General features: G+C 39.6%; 1 protein-coding gene across 2 annotated transcripts in view; it reads left to right on the top strand.

The window, feature by feature from the left end:
* Nucleotides 1-26242, top strand: part of prickle2a (prickle homolog 2a) — an 80592-nt gene that overhangs the window by 36193 nt on the left and 18157 nt on the right. The window contains exon 2 of one of the 2 annotated variants that reach the window (XM_062998552.1): nucleotides 18421-18574. In XM_062998552.1, the coding sequence (XP_062854622.1) occupies nucleotides 18440-18574 (135 nt within the window). In that variant the 5' untranslated portion in view covers nucleotides 18421-18439. Of the gene's footprint in view, nucleotides 1-18417; nucleotides 18575-26242 lie in introns of both variants that reach the window. The other variant, XM_062998553.1, reaches the window with a different exon arrangement.

Raw genomic sequence — 26242 nt, 5'->3', positions numbered from 1 at the left:
TGAGGAGACGCTCAGCTTCTGCGGGCAAATGCATTGACGCTACGGGAATGAATGAGTTAAGTTAAGAAAATCGAGTCGATTTGTGATAATTAGCTGATTCTGAATGAACTCGTCTTCGAGATATACGTGTTCTAACTAGGGTTGGGCGGTATGACGATATTACCGTATACCGTGGTATTTAAAAATAGTGACGGTATTCAAAAATGGTGACGGTATTTTTTAAATGTGAAGCGCCAAATTTCTGCTTCAGGTTTACCTTGAAAACTGAGACTTTAGGACATGCGCGCATCCACAGTAAGGGAGGGGAGGGAGGGGTGGGAGGGGTAGGCGGTTGGAGCTCGCTGATTGGCTGTGGGGTGCTCACTGGTGATAACACAGAGAGACGAGTGAAGAGCCACACTGGCTAGCGTTAGCTGTGAGCTAACAAGCAGAAACTGAAAAACGGCTCGTCTTTTTATTTTTCAAAATCAACATTTTTTATCAGTTCAACCGGAAATGAACACAAGCGCGTGCATGCGCGGACATGTACTTATTTACTAAATATATCTTCAGTGTAAATCGAGCACAAGTGTTGAGAAAAAGGAGCAAACAGTAATAATAACGTTACGCCCAATCCGCTGTTCTGACTCTTGTCTGCCATAGATTTTCCTGCCTATGTAAGAACTATTTTTTCCTAAATAAAAGCGCTATATTAAGAAAAAAGAATGTCTCACCTGTCGTGTAATTTGAATTATAAAATATATTGTCTGGCCCTTTAAGAATGTTAAGCGCACTATAGGGCGTAGGGAGCGAGTGTGTAGGGAATAAATGGGATTTGTACCGTTTCCGTGCTCGTGTTTTGCACGGAGCTTGTGTGACATGTAAAGTAGCGTTCTCGTTAACCACTCAAATGTTTGGACTTTGAATTATTTTAACATTATTTTACATCACCGTCATTGCAACATGAACATTTACATTCATATTTTTTGTTACGGTATAGAACTTAATTCTGGATTACAGGCATAACTAATCGTACATGTTCATACACTTTTAAGAAATATCTGTAACTATAAACTAAGCAGTTAACTTTTGAAATATATTGAAGTGTTTAGCCTGCTATTATTCAGTTTTGTGTGGGCAGAGAGAGATTACAATGCCAAAATGTTATGTGTTAATGTTTGTGTTAAAGTGTAATTGATACACATGCATTTATACGTATGCGTATTTATTATAGATCAGACAAGATAAGCAATGTTTGACGTTCAGACTGTTAAATCTTTTTATAATAAAACATTGAAATATTGTAATTACACTCAAGTGTGTACACTGTAAAGTTTGTCCGTGACAATACCGTATGTAATACCGTATACCGCGGTATTTCCTGAAGACGGTATGACGGTATGAAAATCGGCAATATCGCCCAACCCTAGTTCTAACGCATTTGTAGTCAATGAAATGTGAACACAACTGTACATATCTGACCATTTAATTTTGGACATTTTAGGGGAAGCTGAGCTTCCCTTGCAGTCTTAGAGAAATCGCCACTGATGTGTACATAGCATAAAGACTGTCAGCTGTCAGAACTAACAGAAAAGTACTACTGCTTTAAAAGAAGTACTCCTTTAAAACGTTTGTACTTTTTTAACAAACCTGATCCAGTATATATCAGCACAATCATAATGGCCATGCAATAGCTGTAAACTATTTATAGAGCACTTTTTGTAAGTCTTTGCCTTATAACCTTATAGCTAATTTGCTGCATTTTTGCAATAGTAGATAATTCGTTGTGTTTACTGGTAGATAACAGGATGATGAACGATGATAGGCATTGACCATGTTGGTGATAATTGACAGAAACATATTTAAACTGTAGACGAGAGCAGTTTTAGAAAAATGTGCTTAACAATGGCTTCATCTTCACTGTTGAATGGCTGTTGTTTTATAGAAATATTTTTGAGCTTGTGCTAATCCCGCAGTGTAATTAGAAAACAATTTTTGGAAGAAATACTTTTCTGTAAAGCCACTTTAGTCCAAAATTACAAAAATGCTGCTAGGCTGAACCCATTTTTGTTTAGCTCCAGATTTGAATTAATGGGTGCCTATCAGCATATGGAGGTGAATACATTTTCCAAGTTCTGCATGAAATGATCATAATATAATCTGATGTCCATCCAAAACAGAATAACAGACAAACATTGTTTCAAAAGGTCATGTCTTTCCCCAGATTGGGAAAGGTAGCAAACTATTGTAATTATCGTTTTTTAGCAGCATTAATTTTTAGGGGTGTAACGATACACTCTGCTCACGATTCGATTCGATTCACGATTCTGAGTCCACGATTCGATTTTCTCACGATTTTTTCTGAAGTGTAAACAGTGCAAAACAATGCACATTTTCTTTTACATTTTTAAGCAAAAAAAAAAATTCAGTCCCCTGCAATTTAAAGGTAATTACCAAGAACAGAGTACTTTACTGTAACCTACTAACAGGTTTACCAAATTTAAAATTACTTATCGCCATCTTAAATTGAAAATCAAAGTAATCAAACATGCTCATTGAGCTGAGCTGAGTCTTTAAACAGATTTTTTGTTGTTGTTTAAACTAATTTATTACCAAATTACATGTATAATGAAATACTAATGTAAAAAACATTTTATTAAATGTTTATTATTTAAATGGCTTTATTTATATACTTAACGTGGAACAGAGTGCCACAACAATAAATTATAAAATACAAAAAAGACCCATCTCAATTACACAAAAAGGTCTGATTGTGTATATTATTTGTAAATTTGCATCTACAGTGGAACAACACAACATCAACAAAGCATCACTCAACAAAATATAAATGAAAATGTGCAAAACAAAAAGCAGCATCCAGGTGACAGTATTTGTAAGTATTTAGTGAAGATTGGCATTCAGAAAAACCAAGCAGCTCATCTTTAAGGGGTTGATCTTGTTTCTCCTTTCTGTTATGATCTGCCCTGTTTTAGAAAAGATTCTCTCTGAGGGGACAGATGTTGCTACAGTACACAGTGACATGTATAAGATGTGGGTAGACTGAACACTTGGTCTCCCACTAGCTCAGTGGGTCTGAACTGTTTCCTGTCACTCATTTTCCTCACCTTTCCAGCGTGTAATGTCTGGCTATGTAAAGCGCTCTGTAAAACTTTTTTCTGTAAAACTACGCTCTGTAAATCAAGTTCTCTCTCTCTCTCTCTCTCTCTCTCACTCCCTCCTGTTCGTGTGCTCGCTGTCCGTGTGTGTGTGTGTGTGTGTGTATGTAACCCCTCCCCTCCTGCTCAGTGTAAATCAATCACGTGCGGCTTTAACAGAAAAAAACCCGGAAAAAACACGAATCGGCTCCCAATGAGGAGCCGGATCCCGTCGTTTACTTTAAGAGCCGACTCTAAGAGCCAGATTGTTCGTGACCGACCCATCACTAATAAATTACAGAACGCACGTGCAATCGCGAAGATGTCCACGATGCACATCGCTACATTTTTGCATCGCGATGCATCGTTACACCCCTATTAATTTTTCATGTAGCTGCTGATCAGGCTTGAAAAATAACAGTTTTTAGACAACCTGAAATTCTTAAATGAACAGCTCTCTTCAAACTATGCCACATAATTCTGACCTAGTCTTTTCAAAACACATTTTAAACCATTCTGTTGTTGTTATATTGTTTTGGGTCAATGTGCTGCAGCAACATTTTTGCAAATGATGGACTGCCTTACTGAAACTGGCATTAAAGAAATGATGCTACCTTTTCATTACTTCACAGTAGCACAAGGTTTTAGTGTCATCTGCTGTGCATTTTTTTATTTTTACAGATTTTGTCCCCTAAGTGCTATGGAAAAGCTTTTTTTTTTTTTTGCTTTAAGGTTGCTATAATTCAGATGTTATTGATTTTTGACATGTACTCTTGATATGTGGTATTTGTGAGACAGCCACTTTTAAAGATAGCATCAAGAGGATATTTTATCTGTAGACAATACATGTTTTTGTGGATTGATAATCCATTGATAATCCAGGCGTTTCATTTTTTTTCAATTTCTTTTACATTTTCAGCATTTAGCAGACGCTTTTATCCAAAGCGACTTACACAATGAGCAATTAAGGGTTAAGGGCCTTGCTCAGGGACCCAACAGTGGCAACTTGGTGGTGGCGGGGCTTGAACCGACAACCTTCTGTTTACGAGCCCAGTACCTTAACCACTGAGCTATCACTGGCCCCTTCTTTGTGTCTGTATCCAGGGCGTGTTCCTGCAACTACAGTGAAAGCTGGAACATGGTTCAGCAGGTGTGATTGCTGTACAAAAACATTGTCCTGGTTACCTGCATTTGATACTGGCCTTTAGTCACTGTGTGGAGTTTTACACATTTTCTATGTACTATACATAGAAAGAGTTCCACTCTCTTCCCAGTGAGATGCTACTCAAAAATGCCTGATGACTAAGTGTGTGTGTGTGTATCCCTGTGATGGATGTGCAATCTATTAAAAGTGTTTTAGCCTTATTTTTGTGTTTTTGGTGGTAAAGGACCTAGCATAACCTTGACTAGGATGCAGTGGGTTAGGATTAGTGATGTTGGACAGAAGGCCTGGCTCACAACTGACATCAAACCCTTTTTTGGCCTTGTGTTCACAAGCCAAGCAAAAATACAATAGGCATGCAGGCATTGTAACAGGACACTTGAGCAATAGAAGAAAGTTGACTATTTTTTCTAAGATCATGTAGACGGTCAGGTACATATGCTTTAATTACTTGAGGAATATACAGCACCTGGATGCACAGTAGAACAATCACCTTGGTAATGTCCTGGTACCAGATAACACAGGACTCCTTCAGATGTCTGGTAGAGTCCATCTCTCTCTCTCTCTCTCTCTCTCTCTCTCTCTCTCTCTCGCTCTCTCTCTCGCTCTCTTTCTCTCTCTGTGTGTGTCATATATATGTATTAGGGCTGGCTCGATACCACTTTTTCATGTCCGATACCGATATCGATACCGATACTGCAAATTGAGTATCTGCCGATACCAATCCGATACTGTCATTTCTCCTCTCAAACAACTAAGCAGTAGTAAAACATGTCTCAATGCACCATGGTTAAACTAGCTATCTAAATAACAATGCTCAAACTGTGGAACAAATATTCTAAAGGATTAAATACAGAACCTACAACATCACAGTTATGCAAAACTGCTGTTTTTATTTTTAACTTTTACACAGAATATTTAGCAGCATTTTTGGCTTGACTTACGTTCAAGCTGTTGTTCACGTGACACATCTCACTTTACGGCATGTCGTCTAAAGTGTCTACAATTGGAAGATGTGGATGTCAATCAAACGTGATGGACCAATTAGAATTGACGCAGAGTTTGGTTGAGATTTTTCGTTAAAGTTCTGTCACATTTTTAGATTATTAAAAACCAAAGCGCAAACCAAACCCTGCTGGATTTTGAAGAGGACATCTGTGGCTAAACAGGAAAGTTTATTTTATTTCGAAACACTAATGGATTAATCGTTGAGGATGTGAGAGATCTCCAAGCCGGGACAAGATAGGTTTTCTTTATCTCAGGTGAGTGATTTATCATTTATAAAGCGATTTTATTGTGTTTAAACAATGTTTTTAGATGTAGCAGTAGTAGATGATTTTTTAAAATGCTAAAAATTTAAGTAGATCAGTGTGTTTTCATTTCTGAATGCCTGTTGCAGATGAGTTGTACAGTAGATTAGTGGCACATGTTAATGAAGTCATCAACATGCACCTTGTTACGGCAGTTGGCGAGCGAGCTGGCAATAAACGGCACTCTGTTGGAACATATCTTCGTGTGTAATTTGCTTTACACACAAACAATGGCCTTATTTACATTAAGTGTTAAGCAACAGTATCGGATCGGATTACACATTTTTTTTCCTTCCGATATCCATCCAGTGGTTTGAGCCAATATGGGACTGATACCGATACAAAGTATTGGATCGGTGCCAGCCCTAATATATATATACTGTATATATACAGTGTATCACAAAAGTGAGTACACCCCTCACATTTCTGCAAATATTTTATTATATCTTTTCATGGGACAACACTATAGAACTAAAACTTGGATATAACTTAGAGTAGTCAGTGTACAGCTTGTATAGCAGTGTAGATTTACTGTCTTCTGAAAATAACTCAACACACAGCCATTAATGTCTAAATGGCTGGCAACATAAGTGAGTACACCCCACAGTGAACATGTCCAAATTGTGCCCAAAGTGTCAATATTTTGTGTGACCACCATTATTATCCAGCACTGCCTTAACCCTCCTGGGCATGGAATTCACCAGAGCTGCACAGGTTGCTACTGGAATCCTCTTCCACTCCTCCATGATGACATCACGGAGCTGGTGGATGTTAGACACCTTGAACTCCTCCACCTTCCACTTGAGGATGCGCCACAGGTGCTCAATTGGGTTTAGTCCATCACCTTTACCTTCAGCTTCCTCAGCAAGGCAGTTGTCATCTTGGAGGTTGTGTTTGGGGTCGTTATCCTGTTGGAAAACTGCCATGAGGCCCAGTTTTCGAAGGGAGGGGATCATGCTCTGTTTCAGAATGTCACAGTACATGTTGGAATTCATGTTTCCCTCAATGAACTGCAGCTCCCCAGTGCCAGCAACACTCATGCAGCCCAAGACCATGATGCTACCACCACCATGCTTGACTGTAGGCAAGATACAGTTGTCTTGGTACTTCTCACCAGGGTGCCGCCACACATGCTGGACACCATCTGAGCCAAACAAGTGTATCTTGGTCTCGTCAGACCACAGGGCATTCCAGTAATCCATGTTCTTGGACTGCTTGTTTTCAGCAAACTGTTTGCTGGCTTTCTTGTGCGTCAGCTTCCTTCTGGGATGACGACCATGCAGACCGAGTTGATGCAGTGTGCGGCGTATGGTCTGAGCACTGACAGGCTGACCTCCCACGTCTTCAACCTCTGCAGCAATGCTGGCAGCACTCATGTGTCTATTTTTTAAAGCCAACCTCTGGATATGACGCCGAACACGTGGACTCAACTTCTTTGGTCGACCCTGGCGAAGCCTGTTCCGAGTAGAACCTGTCCTGGAAAACCGCTGTATGACCTTGGCCACCATGCTGTAGCTCAGTTTCAGGGTGTTAGCAATCTTCTTATAGCCCAGGCCATCTTTGTGGAGAGCAACAATTCTATTTCTCACATCCTCAGAGAGTTCTTTGCCATGAGGTGCCATGTTGAATATCCAGTGGCCAGTATGAGAGAATTGTACCCAAAACACCAAATTTAACAGCCCTGCTCCCCATTTACACCTGGGACCTTGACACATGACACCAGGGAGGGACAACGACACATTTGGGCACAATTTGGACATGTTCACTGTGGGGTGTACTCACTTATGTTGCCAGCTATTTAGACATTAATGGCTGTGTGTTGAGTTATTTTCAGAAGACAGTAAATCTACACTGCTATACAAGCTGTACACTGACTACTCTAAGTTATATCCAAGTTTTATTTCTATAGTGTTGTCCCATGAAAAGATATAATGAAATATTTGCAGAAATGTGAGGGGTGTACTCACTTTTGTGATACACTGTATATATATATACTGTAACCTGTTAGCAAAACTGCATTTAGCATTTGCGCAGCAAGCCTTCTCTCACATTGCCTTTTACGTAAATAAGAGTTCGGTTTTTTCTCCCTCCCCCAGCTCTTTCACTCATTTCCCTCTCTTCTGTTCACTCTGTTCACACACACCCACACAGAAGCAGTCAAATCCACTGGCAGAGAAAAAGAGAGAGAGCGAGAGAGAGAGAGAATCGTTTCTTTAGCACAGCCTCTTTAAACCTCTATCTTTCTCTTTCTCTTTTTTCCCCGCTCAGCCCTCTAGGGTCTGTGGGATGATGATGAGATCTACATCAGTGTGCAGTCTTTTCTCTAGTCTCTGTTCTATCCTAAATGATATGCTTTCAACATGGCAACAGTTACAGGAAGGTTCCTGTTTCAGCATTATTGTGCCCCCAGCACATACAAGGTTCGTAAAGACATGGTTTGATGAGTTTGGTGCAGAGCAACATCAGTGGCCAGCACAGAGCCCTGATCTCAACAGCAATAAACACCTTTGTGATGAACTGCAAATGTTGATAGCAAACCAGGCTTTTACATTCAACATTAGAAGAGAGTCACAAATACGTAAACACATGTGCAGTACAATTAAACAATTAAGCAGGCTTAAGGGCTCAAAAGCTCAACTGTGGCAAAATGGATTTGGGATTTAAACCCACAACCTTTTGATTGACAGTTCAAGCTCTACCCACAAGGCTAATGTCACAAAATCTCATTCCCACATTTCCAAATGTTATCAAAAGCCTTCCTGGTAGAGTAAAGGCTTTTATGACATATTATTGCACAGGGATTTGGAATAACAAACTAATGGTCAGGTGTCCACATACTTTTTGCCATATAGTGTTGGTTGGCAACAACAGTTAACATCTATATCCAATTACAAAACCATGAACATTAATATGAAATTATTCCTTTCTTTGCTCTTTTTGCACTCTCTATGTTTCTTCACTAGGTTTTGTAACATGACTGTAAGGATTTTCTTACATTTAGCCACAAAAGCATTAATGCTGTTAAGTGCTGATGTTAAGAAGTGATGCCTGCCACAAAATGCAATTTATCTAAAGGTTAATTGGGGTTGCAGTAAGGGTTCTGTGTAGATTGGTCTTCCAAGTTATTTTACACCAAACTGAACAAACTATTGCTTTATGAACCACTCCTTGTGTTGTTGGAATGGAAAAAGGGGTTTCCCCAAAATGTTGCCAAGTCTCTTAGATGTCATTCTAGGCTGTAATATTATTATTATTTTTGTCCTTACTGTGGATATCCCAGCTCAAATCATCTATACAACTCCAGATAATAGATGATTTTTGTGCTCCAGAACTTTTTTGCAGTCTATGCTGCTTTGCAGCTGTTATTATGGCTGCTAGACATTTCCAGTTCACAATAAAACGTCTGAGGCAACACTAACTGGACAGAAATGTGACTCAATGTGATGTTAAATGTTTCTCATTTTTACTGCCAACATTTGTCTATGTAGATATTGTGGGTTAATGACTAATTTACTAATCCTGTTAGCATTTGGTGTTGTAAAAAACTTGTGGCAGGTACAAGTAGTCTATGCCAATGTGCCTGAATTCTCTACCCCTGGCTTTAAAAGGCTTGAAACCATTACATCTTAATATAATTTAATTATTGCAAAATACAGACATGGCATCTGGCAGCACCTAAAGCTGCATTGCATTGCTGGCCGTAAAAAACATTCACCACCCAGTCGCACTGAATTTATCTTATATGTCATATTTACAAGCCCAAGCTAAAAACAAAACAAGATTAAAATAAATAAAATAGATTATAAAACAATAAATTGCTGCTTTTAACATATACACAATTTAGCATTTTGAGAAACAGCATGTTTAAAGTGTTTAAAGCATATTGCTAAGGAAAATACATTAAGCTGAACATGGTGCACTTGGACCATTTTTGGCTGTCTTTCTGTTAGGCCTTTTAGCTCTCTAGCCCTTTTTTTTTTTAAGCTGCCTACAAGCAGTGGCTGCACCCAGCTGTTTACTCTCTGCTGTGCTGCTTGCGTATCAGACACCACAGGTTTGTCTTTCTTGGAACAGGTCACTGTCATATCTCAGTTGGCAGAATTTTTTAAGCACACTCTACAGCAGCAGTCGTCTTACAAAGGACGGTATGATTTGGTGATTATATATAAGCATGTATCCCTGCACCTGTGTTTAACTCAAAACTAGGATTCAGGAAAATATATATATTGTTACTTTCTACAATCCCTATTTCCAGAAAAGTTAGAACGTTTTGTAAAATGCAATAAAAACTAGAATCTGTGATTTGTTCATTCTTTTGAACCTTTGTTTAGCTGACAAAAGTACAGCGAAATTCCATTTTATGTTTTGGCTGACCAACTTTTTGTATTTTGCTTTTGTATTTTGTAAATTATAATAATATTATTTTGTACAGTTTTTTTAACTAAGTCTATGTGATTGACTGGCCTACCCGCAATCCAGATCTATTTACCATTGAAGATGTATGGCACTTAATGAAGAGAAAAAAGACAACAGCGGCCATGAACTGTTGAGCAGCTAAAGTACTGTATTAGCAACAGGGTTTTAAGTTTTTAAATGTGTGTCAGGCATCAAACTCTAAATTTGTTTATAGTTCCAAAATACAATTAAGGAATACAATGCAAAATAAGTGTTTGGTCAAATGTGGCAACCTGTTGTAATGCTAAAGAGTGCATTATGAGTATGCAGTATGAAGTGGATTGTGATATGCTGTTGTCCAGCAGCATTATGTGGCACTGGGGGTCACTAAAACACTTTTGCCTGCTTGATTTCTAGTTCTTCTACCCTTCAGCTGTGACCCAGTAATCAAAAAGTTTTGTCGAATGTCAACAGCTGTGTAATAAATTTGTGGATTACCTGTTTTTAATACTTTTACAATAATATATTGCATTTATTAGGGTGAAAATTACACACAACAATCAAAATAAAGTCCAAAGAGTGAAGGAGGTGAGAAAAGCAAAGAAAAAAGGCCAATGACTTGGAAAAAGGAGAAATGACTAACCACACAAAACATGCTGGTGACCTGCTCTCGTAATAGATACTGTATACTACCAACAGAGTGAAGCTGGCAAAGGGCATTTTGGTTCAAACTCAATCACACAGCGTGCAAGTGATTTCAAGGAATGGGCACCCTGCAGGGCAACTGCCATCAGCACAGCCCTAACTTGGCATTAAAGGGATATAGAAGAGTGATTGGTTAAAGACAACAAACAAACAAAAAGCTACAGGTAAACAGTCTAAAACAACATAAGGTAAAACAGTGGGGGTTATAACCTGCAACATTAATACAAATAACCTTGTTCAAACTACAAAAATATTATAAAACAAAGAAACAGTTACATTTACACCTTTAAGATTCCTGGTTTCTGTTTAATCATTGCTTATAAAAATAAGGTTTGCATCAGAAAGGACATTTGCCGTGAAAACTGTGCCAAACCTTAATATAGGAGCAGGTAGTATTGGAAAGTTATTATCTGTAATTAGACATTATACAATCATATACTGATCAGCCATAACATTAAAACCACCTCCTTGTTGCTACATTCACTGTCCATTTTATCAGCTCCACTTACCAAGAAAGAAGAAAAGAAGCACTTTGTAGTTCTACAATTACTGACTGTAGTCCATCTGTTTCTCTGCATGCTTTGTTAGCCCCTTTTCTTGGTGTACTTCAATGGTCAGGAATCTCCCAGAACCACCACAGAGTAGGTATTATTTGGGTGGTGGATCATTCTCAGCACTGCAGTTACACTGACATGGTGGTGGTGTGTTTGTGTGTGTTGTGCTGGTATTAGTGGATAAGACACAGCAGTGCTGATGGAGTTTTTAAACACCTCACTGTCACTGCTGAACTGAGAATAGTCCACCAACCAAAAATATCCAGCCAGCAGAGCCCAGTGGGCAGCATCCTGTGACCACTAATGAAGGTCTAGAAGATGACCAACTCAAACAGCAGCAATAGATGAGCGATCGTCTCTGACTTTGAATCTAGGTAGGAGTATCTAATAGAGTGGACAGTAAGTGCTATGTCTGATCCACTTATACCAGCACAACACACACTAACACACCACCACCATGTCATTGTCACTGCAGTGCTGAGAATGATCCACCACCCAAATAATACCTGCTCTTTGGTGGTCCTGTGGGGGTCCTAACCATTGAAGAACAGGGTGAAAGCAGGCTAAAAAGGTACGTAGAGAAAACAGATGGACTACAGTTAGTAATTGTAGAACTACAAAGTGTTCCTATATGGTAAGTGGAGCTGATAAAATGGACAGTGTGTAGAAACAAGGAGGTGGTTTTAATGTTATGGCTGATCTGTGTATATGCGAGTATACATACATATGTATATATTTCCTGTATTTTTTTGGTTGTACAGTAATTATCTTATAATTAAACTATACAATTACAGAGCACATTATTAGATACACTGTCTTAAACATACATTCATTTGTCATTTTCTGAGCTCCACCTACTATATGGATGCACCGTGTATGCAGAGGTGGAAAGTAACGAATTACATTTACTCACATTACTTAATTATGTAATTTTTTTGTGTACTTGTACTTTTTAAAGTAGATTTTACAACCAGTAATTTTACTTTTACTTCAGTATGTTTTGTATTAGAAATTGTAATTTGCTACATTTTAAATAACATCCGTTACTGAGTAAAATAAACGCTAAAAAAATCGCGTCTGGGAAACTGCTGCAGTAAATTCCGCGACGGGGAGTCGGATCTTTTGGCTCGGTTCCTTTTAAAGAGCCGTTCAAAAAAATGGCTCTTCATTCTTTGTTCAGGCAGCGAGCGGCGCTACTGTAACTATAATACAGCCCCGATGTTAATATCAATGATGAACAATCATCTAATTCAAGCAACATTAAAATGAGAAAAAAAGATTGTCAAAAGTATACAAATTGACAACAAGTATATTTTAATAACAAAAATAGTTTAAAACAATTGCAATAAATCATCTGTTGTATAACTTGTAGCCAAACTGGGCTTACATTTCATTTCATTACATTCCGCTCGGTAATACGTGATAGAAAAAAAACTACAGGGAAGAGACATACTGTGGTTGCATTGCATTTAGTTTTATGGAATGGTCTGTACTAAAATGACACATTACACATCCCTAAATGTTTTAAATGTTGTATCAACATGTTTTTTCTATTATATTTGAATAGAAAAACAACTATTGTGAGATTTATATCCACTTGTCACCCTCTTCTGTTAAAAAAAGTAACTAAGTAACGTTTACTCTGAGTACATTTTAAATGAATTACTTTTTACTTAAGTAGATTTTTAGACTAGTAACTTTACTCGTACTTAAGTAAAAATTCATTAAAGTAATAGTACTTTTACTTGAGTACAATATTTTAGTACTCTTTCCACCTCTGCGTGTATATATATAATGACTAACTATAATTTAGTACACCGTGTATCCCCCTCCCCCAAATGGGAAGATACCTCCTAGGATCCCACTGTCCAAATCTTGTTTGGGTGGCCTATTATTATCAGCACTGCAATGACACCAAAAAAGTAATATGTCAGTGTGTCGTACTGATATGAGGGTATCAGGTTCAGCAGTATTGTTGGGATTTTAAAACAACTCACTTTCAATGCTGGGAGGAGAATAGTGACCTAAATTCAACAGCATCCTGTAATCAGAAAGTGCCATGCATAACTAGTCTTGAGATGCTTGATTATCATTACATACAGGGGTTGGACAAAATAACTGAAACACCTGGTTTTAGACCACAATAATTTATTAGTATGGTGTAGGGCCTCCTTTTGCGGCCAATACAGCGTCAATTCGTCTTGGAAATGACATATACAAGTCCTGCACAGTGGTCAGAGGGATTTTAAGCCATTCTTCTTGCAGGATAGTGGCCGGGTCACTACGTGATGCTGGTGGAGGAAAACGTTTCCTGACTCACTTCTCCAAAACACCCCAAAGTGGCTCAATAATATTTAGATCTGGTGACTGTGCAGGCCATGGGAGATGTTCAACTTCACTTTCATGTTCATCAAACCAATCTTTCACCAGTCTTGCTGTGTGTATTGGTGCATTGTCATCCTGATACACGGCACCGCCATTGGATGCACATGGTCCTCCAGAATGGTTCGGTAGTCCTTGGCAGTGACGCGCCCATCTAGCACAAGTATTGGGCCAAGGGAATGCCATGATATGGCAGCCCAAACCATCACTGATCCACCCCCATGCTTCACTCTGGGCATGCAACAGTCTGGGTGGTACGCTTCTTTGGGGCTTCTCCACACCGTAACTCTCCCGGATGTGGGGAAAACAGTAAAGGTGGACTCATCAGAGAACAATACATGTTTCACATTGTCCACAGCCCAAGATTTGCGCTCCTTGCACCATTGAAACCGACGTTTGGCATTGGCACAAGTGACCAAAGGTTTGGCTATAGCAGCCCGGCCGTGTATATTGACCCTGTGGAGCTCCCGACGGACAGTTCTGGTGGAAACAGGAGAGTTGAGGTGCACATTTAATTCTGCCGTGATTTGGGCAGCCGTGGTTTTATGTTTTTTGGATACAATCCGGGTTAGCACCCGAACATCCCTTTCAGACAGCTTCCTCTTGCGTCCACAGTTAATCCTGTTGGATGTGGTTTGTCCTTCTTGGTGGTATGCTGACATTACCCTGGATACCGTGGCTCTTGATACATCACAAAGACTTGCTGTCTTGGTCACAGATGCGCCAGCAAGACGTGCACCAACAATTTGTCCTCTTTTGAACTCTGGTATGTCACCCATAATGTTGTGTGCATTGCAATATTTTGAGCAAAACTGTGCTCTTACCCTGCTAATTGAACCTTCACACTCTGCTCTTACTGGTGCAATGTGCAATTAATGAAGAATGGCCACCAGACTGGTCCAATTTAGCCATGAAACCTCCCACACTAAAATGACAGGTGTTTCAGTTATTTTGTCCAACCCCTGTAGCTATTTAGTACATTCATATGCAGTTTGTTACAGTCAAAATTATAAACTTTTTTGTTGCTACTAAGCAAATGATTGTACTGTATGTATTGACGAAATAATAAAACAGTTGCTAAAATGAATAAATGACTACAGTTAAAATTAAATACAGTGGTTGGCTTACACTAAAGTAAATCAAGTTTATCTTTGTGAAAAGCAAACATATTTTTTAATATTAAAAAAATTACTTTTCTGGAAAACCAGCAAAACAATCAAGCAGCAGTAGCTTCCTGATATCTCAGTATTTCAGTGTGTACATCTAATAAATGTAATGATAATTTTTTAGTTGGCACCACATGTTACTGAATTTTCTTGTTTTAAAGAATCCTGACAGTACAATAACATGCTCCACAGGTATTCATAAGCAATTTGTTAGTTCTTATCTTCTCCTTTTCTTTTTTGCCTAATCTGTTTTTTTCTGTGTTGCATTTGTCGCTAAAGTAATTTAAATGCAAATACATATTTATACTCTCCATCCTATACTATTCATTTGCTAATATTAGTACACGTTTGACTGGCATAATGGTAATTCCCATCAGTATTTACATTTCTCTGTAAAACCAAGTGAATTCGTGGTTCTGTTGTCCAGGCTGTGAATTTTAATTAGGAATCTGTCAGCGTAACTAATGTAGATGTCTACAAATCAGACAGGAGAGCTTGTCTAATCTAGTTTCTTGTTCTTGCACTTCTGGCCATGTCAGTTTGATGTGTCATCATGTATGGCATTTGTGAGTACGCTGTACTGTCATGTAATCAAAAGAAATACAATTTACTGGGCCTAGGGCCCTATAAAATATAAGGTCTGTCTGTCTCAGAATAATACAGTGATATGCTGAGTAAGGTTTATCATTAAACATGCATTGTACAATGTATGGCCAAAAGTCTGTGCACACACCTCTAAATGATTGAGTTAGTTTCAGCTACATCAAATGAATTATACGCCTCCAAATTTCCAGTAGCATTTTGGGTAAGGCTCATTTCTGTTTAGCATGACTGTGCCCCTGTGGAGGTATGCCAATGGAATATACAAAGCCCTAAACTTAACCTTCAATTCTTTGGGATTAACTAAAACTTTGATTGCAGGCCAGACTTCGGAAATACACTTTTGATTGAATGGGCACAGATTTCCACAGACACTCTTACAAACAATCTTATAAACCCCATTTCAGAAAAAGATAATTTTGTAAAATCCAATGAAGTCAGCAATTCCTGATTTGTTAATTCTCCTGAGCCTTTATTTAATTGACAAGTAAAAAGCTTTCAAATGTTTTAACTAACCAACTTTTAATTTTGTAAATATAAGCAAAATTAAAAGTTGATGCATACAACACATTCACAAATTGGTGTTATATTACTATTTACATCACCTTTCTTATTAATTACACTTTTTAATCATTTGGGAACTGAGGATACTAATTGTTACAGTCTTGCAAGTGAAATTCCTGCCCATTCTTGCTTGATTCTCCTACCCATGATGCACCATATATTTTAATGGAAGACTAATCTGGACTGGAGGCAGACCAGTCAAGCACATATACTTTTTGTTCACAACGCCATGCTATAAAGACCTGACCCTACCAGCATGGTGGCTAAGTGGGTAGCACTGTCGCCTCACAGCAAGATGGTCCGGGTCCTTTCTGTATGTGGGTTTACTCCGGGTGCTCTGGTTTCCTCCCACAGTCCAAAGACATACAAGTGAGGTGAATTGGAGATACAAAATTGAACTGATAATTGAGTAACTACCGTTCCTCTCATGAATGTAACCAAAGTGTAAAACATGACTTTAAAATCCTAATAAACAAACAAACAAACAAACCTGACCCTACACTGAGCTAGGCTATTGCTAATGGAAAATGCTAATGCTAATAACTAAAAAAACAAAAAACAGATCCCTAAACTAAACTAACCTAAACTCCAAATGAACAGCAAGTGCTAATCTCTAAGCTAAATTAATGCTAATCCACGCTAACTAAACCACAGTGTATATATCAGAACAAGGAGCAAAAACATACAGTATACACCCACTGATTAACAAGGGAAGACTGAACACACAGGGTAATATATAAATAAACAAATCAGGGACACAATAGAAAACAGGTGAAGGTTTTTAAACAATGAACAAATCAGAGCCAAGGGGCAGATACAGAGGGAGTGTATCACAAAAAATACAATAAGTACGTGACAAGCAACAGCAAAAGCCTAAATGCATGACAGAGACCACCCCCCAACCTTAATATGTGGCTACAGAAGCACGAATACAGAGACACAGTCGGCATCGTGGGCCCAGGGGGCAAGTTCTACATCACTTGGGATGCTTGGAGGAAGTAACAAAACCAACAAGCAGGCTGATAAGAATTCCAGGGGGCTGACGAGAGCACACAGGAATGGTCTGAACATGGCAAGAGTTCAAGGAGACTGGTTAGGACCAGTAAGAGTTTACATAAGCTGTCTGAAAAAGGGCAAGAGCTCCAACTAAGAGACCAACTAAGACTAATGAGAGTCCACAGGAGTCATCTGAAAATGGCAAGAGTTAAGGGAGACCGGCTAGGACCAGTAAGAGTACAGATAAACTATGTGAAAATTGCGAGAATTGAAAGAAGCTGTCTGGGACCGACAAGAAGAGCCATGGAGAGCCATGTGGAGTTGTCAGCAACACCACAGAAAAGTAGTATAGAGTTAGCTGTGAGACCACAGGAGAGGTATCTAGAGGTGGTGACAGGACCACTAGAAGGCTGCCCTGCAGCAGCAATGAGATCTCTAGAGGGCCGTCGGGTGATGAGACCTATGGAATGCTGCCTAGCGACCCCTGGAAGCCATCTGGTGGTGGCAACAAGACCTTTGGAGGGCCAGTATAGGCCAGCATGAAGCCCATGGGACCACTAGGGGCCAGCACGGACGCCTTGGGTTCAGCTGAGACACACAGATTCTGGTAGCTGGCTGGAAAAGACAGAAAAGCTGAGTGCTGGCTGAAACTGACAGAATGGCTTCGGGAACAGGCAGCGTCAGGGAGATGGCTGGGACAGACAGAGGGGCCAAGGAACAAGCTGAAAACGGCTAGGTGGTTTCAGTGTTGGCTGGTACTGGCAGAGTCCGTGATCTGTCTGGGAGAGACAAACTGGCCAGGCAGCTCCCTGACGCTGCCTGGAATTGGTTGAGACAGAGAACTGGTTTGGACAGACAGACTAGCAAGGGGACCCTGGGGATTTGTGGTGTGAGGATGGAGGGCCTTCCCCAGTGGATGTGGGTGCAGGTTAATGTCTACAGAGGGCACTAGTTGATGGGTGACGTCCCCAGTGGGTACTGAAAGTCGGGCAGTTTCTACAGTGGGCACTGGGTGACAGGTAATGTCCCCAGCGGGCACTGGAGGTCTAGCAATAGGCAAGTTGTAGCCTAGCAGGTAAGGTATTGAACTAGTAATCAAAAGGTTGCTGGTTCAAAACCCACCACTGCCATGTTGCCACTGTTTGGCCCTTGAGCAAGGCCTTTAACTCTCAATTGCTCAGACTGTATACTGTCACAGTATTGTAAGTTGCTTTGAATAAAAGCGTTTTCTAAATGCCAAAAATGTAAATTGGAAATGGAAACAGGTGTGTTTAACACATGACACAACAATTCTGGCTTTTAATGCATTTTTCAGAAAAGGGGGTTGAAGAAAGCCACAGAGGGACTCCGTATTTTGGAATTGGTTATCCAACAATCTTTTGTAAAACAGATTGGCCACATCTGTCCAGTTTTTATAGTAATTATTATTATTATTTTCTTTGTGTTCAGTAGGGAGTGGTATGAGGCGAGGATGATGGCTCTGGATATGGAGAGGACAGTCTCTAAGCTCATGTTTGACTTCCAGAGGAACTCTACCTCTGACGATGACTCCGGCTGCGCATTAGAGGAATATGCTTGGGTGCCCCCAGGCCTCAAACCAGAACAGGTAAAGTTCCTCAAACACAACCTAAACATAATTACAGCAAAAAAGCTGAGTTATTACAGTTATGTATAATAAACACAAATAAATATGCAGTGAATAAAAACGAAATAAAACATTTAAATCCAGTTTCAGTGACTTTACACAATGTGCATGCAGTATTTATTTATTTATTCATTAGATATCGCATACACAAAAAAAAACTCCAAACTGGCAAGTGGTCATGGGTGTATAGGATGACCATGTGATAACACCTGCAAAAATGTATAAGCTGCCTCATTAAAAGTTTAAACTGCCTTTCACTTTGCAATATATGACCAAATTTGGAACACTTAATGAAACTTCGGGTAAATCTTTGCAGTTTTAAGTTAATTAAAAAGATTTTTCTCAAATTCAACTTTTCACTCAAATAGTCACTCAACCAGAGTAAACAAGGATTTTTTTTTATCTCGCCTGTTTTTATGCAGTTACTGCTTTAAAAATGTTTGAGTGGAGTAAGACTGTGCCCCTTACCTTGCCACTGTGCTACCTAAGCATCACGCACTACACAGATTTATGGCTTTGATGCTGCACTTAAAATTTAATATGATTTCAAAGCGTTGCCAATATATGACGTAGACAGAAGTGAAATACAGACATGAAAACTGGTTGTCACTGTTTTCAAAACCCTTTCAAAACTGTTGTATTCTAAAACACTGGCATTGTGAGAAAGAAAAAAGATCTTGGTGACTAGTACACTGTGAAATAGGGAATCTTACATTTACTAATCCTGGAATCACTTGTCATGGCTATGTAGATTTCAACCAGTTTTAATGAGCCATTTGATTGAAGCAATAAAGTTTCATTACCCCTTATTTTTTCCTCTTTTATTTTATCACATCTTCAAATGACAATCATTGTCAAAGCTTTCTTATATTAAACTAAAACACATTTTATACTAAACTGTATGTGAATAAACTGTCACTAACGCAAGTCAATATTGTGTGTAGTTTTTAGGCTAAATATGGACTATTTATTTTAGACAGCAAATAAAAACAGACATGTTACATTTGTATGCAGATATTCACATCAACAAATTTAATGGTGGCAGGGGTGAGACAATGGTAGAGCTTTGAGCTATCAATTGGCAGATTGTCAGTTCGAATCCTGGCTTGGCTTTGCAGCCACTTCAGCCCTTGAGCAAGGCCCTTAACCCTGTCTACTCCAGGGGTGCCATACAATGGCTGACCCTGCGCTCTGACCCCAGCTTCCAAGACAAGCAGAGATACATGGAAAAATAATTTCACTGTACTGTACTCCTCTGTGTGTATATGATGTATTATTGATCACTGCAAAAGTGTGCAATATGAGATTTTTAAACACTGAATACATTTTTAGTGCATGTGCATTGAATGGACCCCTGGAGATAAGCAATCTTATACAGACCAGTAAGCAGCAGAACAGACTTTGGTCAGGTAAAGAGGGATAAAAAATGTGTGTCATACACACATCACTTCAAATGCTGAAAAACAGAGCGGTGGTCTTTAAATTCCCAGTCTGTAAATGCAAGATGCACTGAGGAAAGTTCAGTCGTAAAATATTAACAAGCGTGCTTTGACTTATATAACTGAGTACATATAAACATAGCTTTCTATTCATGTGTGTACAATATATGGCCAAAAGTATGTGGACACATAACCATGAGCCAGTTAGACATCCCATTCCAGAACCATGAGCAAAAGTATAGTGTTGGCGCCCACTTTGCTTTCCACAACATTTTGAAGTGTGTCTGTAGGATTTTATGTCTGTAAGGTACAAGCATCTGTAAAATCAGGTATTAATGCTGGACAACAAAGTTTGGCCTGCAATTGATTTTTTTATTTATTCCCAGTGTATTCAGCAGTGTTGAGGTCAGGGTTTTATACAAAAAACCAAAGTTCCTTCACACCAGACTTTTAACTTCAAACCATGCCTTGATTAACATCACTTTGTACACAGAGTCACAATCAAACTGGAGCAGGAAAGGGCCATCCTCAAACTGTTGCCACATAATTAAAAGAATAAAACACATTTTCTGTCAATAATTTTTACACATCAGTTTGCTAGGAGTTGATGGATGGATGGATGGGTGGATGTGTGTTTAGGTACCTTAAACTCATTGCACTCATTTTTGCACAATTTGTTTAGTAGATTTGCTTCTTAATAGATATAATGAACATTTTAATCCATTAATGTACACTCAATTACCCCTAATGTGAATAAGAACACAAGTTTTTATGTTTGTTTTATTAATTAAAAATATAAAAAAGTCACAAAAGTATTTAGACTCTGCTTCAGCAGTCCAAATTATTTTCTGGTCCATCCTGTATACTTTAACTATTCTTGAGATGTGTCTAGCACTGGTGTCCCACCGGGCATTGGACAGTTACTGCCCTGTATGTAAATAGCTGTGTTGTGAGAAGGACACTGGGTAGTCTAAATATACATTCATTTCTAATTTGAGGCCTGAAACAAATTCCAAAATGTTGTAACTTTAGTTGTTGTAGGTCTTGTAACTTGGTAACTTGTAGAATGACTGGAACGTTTGTAGAATTATCAAAAACACCTGTTTTGGAACTTTTAACAGGTAAAGCGCTAAAATAGAAATACATTTAAAAACATATCAGTAAAATAAGTAATGCTGTTATGAATGGTTATAAAAGAAGCATTAACACAATTCATTTACAAGCAAGGATGGGTCAAGGTGCTTCACTATTTAAAAAACAAATTGTCCAAAAAATTGTCTAACAAGCTGTTTAAAAACAGCGTTTCAATTTCAGTTCAACATTTCTATACAATTGCAAGAAGTTTGGCAATTTAAATTTACAGTCTTCATTATTATTAACAGATTTGGAAAAATCTCTGTGTAAAAATTTTATTGACAGTGGCCATCCCACAGATACCATTGCATTAAAAGCTTCAGTAAAGTATGGCGGCACGGTGGCTAAGTGGGTAGCACTGTCACCTCACAGCAAGAAGGTCCTGGGTTCGATCCCCAGGTTGGGCGGTCCGGGTCCTTTCTGTGTGGAGTTTGCATGTTCTCCCCGTGTCTGCGTGGGTTTACTCGCAGCCGATTTACTCACAGCCGATGTGCTGGCATCGTTCTTCACTGGAAAAGTGTCGGCCATCAGCAGCCAGTTCACTGATCCACCCAAAGATATTCATTCAACCTCGGTCAAGGGCGCAACCTTTTCCTCGTTTACCCCTCTTACTGAGGACGAGGCACTGACTCTCCTTACATGTAGCCGTCCTACTACATGTCCGCTTGATCCAATTCCCACAAAACTGTTACAAGCAGTTGCTCCTGTGATAATTCCAGCTATCACACATGTGATCAACACCTCCTTAGCCGATGGAGAGTTCCCAACTGCCTTCAAACAGGCTCAAGTAACTCCACTACTCAAAAAATCTACTCTCAACCCTGACCAAGTTGATAACTATCGACCGGTCTCACTACAACCTTTTCTTTCCAAAGCGATAGAAAAAGTAGTCTACAAACAGGTCTCTGGTTTCCTCTCCCAGAATGACCTCCTGGACCAGAACCAGTCCGGCTTCAAAAAAGGGCACTCCACTGAAACGGCTCTGCTGTCTGTGACAGAAGCCTTAAAATCTGCCAAAGCTGCAGGGCAGTCCTCAGTCCTCATTCTACTGGACCTCTCAGCTGCTTTCGATACGGTCAATCATGACCTTCTGCTCACTATACTCTCAAACATGGGCATCTCAAACAAACCACTCTCATGGCTTAATTCATATCTCACCGGGCGTTCCTTCAAGGTGTCATGGTTAGGACAACTGTCCTCAGCCCACTCACTATCCACTGGAGTCCCCCAGGGCTCAGTACTGGGACCCCTTCTCTTCTCCATTTACACCACCTCTTTGGGTCAGATTATCCGCTCACATGGTTTCTCTTACCATTGCTATGCTGATGACACACAGCTCTATCTATCATTCCCGCCTGACGACTCCTCAATCTCGGCGCGGATATCACACTGCCTCTCAGACATATCCTCCTGGATGAAGGAACACCACCTTCAACTGAATCGATCTAAGACTGAACTGCTGATTCTTCCGGCAAAACAAACCGTACAGCACAGCCTCAGCATAACCATCGACTTGCTTTCACTCTCTCCAATAAAGGTTGCTAGGAACCTAGGAGTCATGATTGATGATCAGCTGTCCTTTACAAACCATGTTGCCTCAGTGACTCGGTCCTGCCGCTTTGCACTATACAATATCAGAAAGATTGGTCCAAGCTGTGGTCATCTCCCGCCTTGACTACTGCAATGCGCTGCTAACGGGCCTCCCGGCCTGTACCATAAAGCCACTACAGATGGTACAAAATGCAGCAGCTCGCTTGGTATTCAACCAACCAAAACGAGCACATGTTACTCCACTACTCATTGAGCTCCACTGGCTTCCGGTTGCTGCTCGCATCCAGTTCAAAGCTCTTACAATCGCCTACAAGGTGATAACGGGACAGGCACCCACTTACATGAACTCACTGCTAAAGGCTTACGTTACCCTCCGTCCGCTGCGCTCCTCCACAGAACGCCGTCTAGCTTTGCCGAAAGTACACACAAAGCAATCCAGGCTGTTCTCATACATAGTCCCCCGATGGTGGAACAAGCTTCCAGCCACTACCAGAGCAGGGGCGTCCCTCGCTACGGTAAAGAAACTCCTGAAGACCGAGCTCTTCAAGGAACACCTTCTCTCCTAACACCTCTAACACACTAACACCTCTAACCTCATTCTCATTCCCTCTCCTCCACTCTTCCTCCTCTAGTTCTTCTTCCTCTTTGTCTATGCCACCTTTCTGGCCTGGTAATCTAGCAAATCATTTCGTTTATTTATTTTTTCTTTTCTTATTTTTATATTATTTATGCTGTTTTTAGAGATGTACTCCATTTATTGTAAGTCGCTTTGGACAAAAGCGTCGGCTAAATGTAAATGTAAATGTAAATGTTACTCCAGGTGCTCCGGTTTCCTCCCACAGTCCAAAAACATGCAAGTGAGGTGAATTGGAGACACTGAATTGTCCAAGACTGTGTTCGATATACCTTGTGAACTGATGAGTGTTGTGTAATGAGTAACTACCGATCCTGTTATGAATGTAACCAAAGTGTAAAACATGACGTTAAAATCCAAACAAACAAACTGTAAAGTATACAACCATATGGGTTTGGGAATACTTTAGAAAATTCTTGTCAGCAAAGACAAATCATCATGATAAGTGTTTGATACCATTTAAAAACAAATGGCAACCAATACTGTGAAAAGCCAGTCACGAATGATATCAGGAATTTCTGGTACATTTCTGCTTATTGTGTTTGACCTGTAAATATTCATTAAAAATGTAAAAGAATGTAAAAGAACAGGGTTTTTAATTTCATTCAGATGCTCAATGTTTTCACATAAATTTTCTCTATTTAGAATGCAAATAAAGCTTTTAGTAACAATATTGCATTGGTCAACAAACATTTTAGGCCTTCAATTAGGGACCAGCTTTTAGCCCATTAAAGGTTCTGAATAGAGCTATTTTGAGATCCCATGTGAGCTTTTTCATTAAAGCTGAATAAGTGCAAATTACTGTGTCATCAAAATAAAAGTGCAGGCTTTATCCAATATCATTCCTATCCAAGGAAATTATACACCATATGAGTAATTAATGAGGTTGTATGTTTTAGCCCTACCCATTGCTGAAAGGTGTATAAAAATCAACAATCAATTAAATAAAATACATAATCCAGCGTAAAATGTACATAAAAGTTATATTTCAAGATGACTGTGCCACTGTGAAATGACTTTACAAGTTTAGTGTAGAGCAAGTACAGTTGCCTGGAAGAGCCTCACCTCAACATCATTAATTATATTCACAAAGGCATGCTACAAAATCTTGTGAAAAGCCTTTCCAGAAGAGGGCCAACTGCAAAGGCATTGGATGTCCACCAAACTTTAGACAAACATACTCTTGTCCAAATATTGTCTTGCATAAGCCAATCACACTTGAGCTTCAGCTTACAGACAAATGACCTTACATTCTCTTCAACAGTAATTACAAGTTAACCAGGTCTTAATGTAGCAAAACAAATGCGGTAGACAGCGATGGAAAAGTTCGATAAAATCTGTAAAGACAAAACCTGGTGCAGACTGTGGAACAGATCACCAGCTTCTAGTGTGCCGAATTCAAGTGAGGCTACGAAAAAACAATCAAGTCAAGACATCACCCAGGTACAACGTCAACAATATACCAGTGGAATTCAGGAGCCGACTGAGTAACAAATTTGAAATGTTAAACATGGACGAAGAACGAACTCCGGATGAATTATGGGACACCATGAAATCAATCGTACACGAAGAATGCGAACAAAATTTAGACAAAGTGAAGAAAAAAAGATTGAAGAATGACTGAAGAAACCCTGCAGATAGCTCTAAAGCGTAAGGCAGCCAAATCCAAAGGCGTCAGCACTGCAGAAGCCCAATACAACAGAGAGTTTCAAAGGGCAGTCCGCAAAGACAAGGAAGCCTACTACGATTCAATGTGCAGGGAAATGGAAGCTGAGTGCATGAAAGGAAGAACAAGATCCGCCTTCCAAAAGATCAGGCAATTCAAAAGAAAATTCAAGCCAAGAACGTGCATGCTAAGGGATGAAAATGGGAAGGTGTACAATGACGCTTCAGGCATCAAGGACCAATGGAAAGTGTACACGCAAACACTATACAAAAGTGTTCAACCTGACAGTTACTTAGAGATGCAAGATTATGAAGATGAGCCAGCCATACTAAAAGAAGAGGTGGAATCAGCGATTAAAGATATAGCCAGGAACAAGGCTCCTGGAATAGATGGAATTCCCATAGAGGTGCTGCAAGAATCCAAAGCCATAACAGAAGCAATGACAACACTGTGCCAGAAAATATGGACAACAAAGATATGGCCAAAAGAGTGGAAAAGGTCAATCATTATACCGCTACACAAGAAAGGAGATGTAGCTGACTGCTCTAATTATCGCACAATAGCTCTGATACCTCATGCAAGCAAGGTGCTGCTGAAGATCATTCAACGTAGACTCCAACCTTATACTGAACGAGAGCTACCAGACAATCAAGCAGGATTCAGAAAAGGCAGAGGTACAAGAGACATAATAGCGGACGTTCGGTGGATCATGGGAAAGTCAAAAGAACACCAAAAAGAAGTCTACATGTGCTTCATTGACTATCAGAAAGCATTTGATTGTGTAGATCATGAAAGACTGTGGACAACACTTCGGAACATGGGAGTACCAGAGCATCTGATAGTTCTGATGCGAAATTTATACAGTGGCCAAGAAGCAGCAGTACGAACGGAACATGGTGACAGCGATTGGTTCCAGATTGGCAAGGGCGTCAGGCAAGGCTGCATCCTATCACCGCAACTATTCAACCTATACGCGGAACAGATAATGCGTAATGCAGGGGTGTATGAAGATGACCGAGGCATCAAAATAGGCGGCAGAACAGTGAACAATCTGAGGTATGCTGATGATACAACTATACTGGCCGAAAGCAAAGAAGACCTCCGAGATCTAATAGTCAAAGTAAAAAGATGCAGCATGGAAATGGGCCTGACACTAAATATGAAGAAGACAAAAATACTGGCCACAAACAGCAGGGATGAATTTG

The sequence above is a fragment of the Trichomycterus rosablanca genome, chromosome 7 (assembly GCF_030014385.1).
Source record: "Trichomycterus rosablanca isolate fTriRos1 chromosome 7, fTriRos1.hap1, whole genome shotgun sequence".
Classification (NCBI taxonomy): Eukaryota; Metazoa; Chordata; class Actinopteri; order Siluriformes; family Trichomycteridae; genus Trichomycterus; species Trichomycterus rosablanca.
The sequence above is the reverse complement of the archived record's forward strand: the minus strand, read 5'-3'. Positions and strand labels throughout refer to the sequence as shown.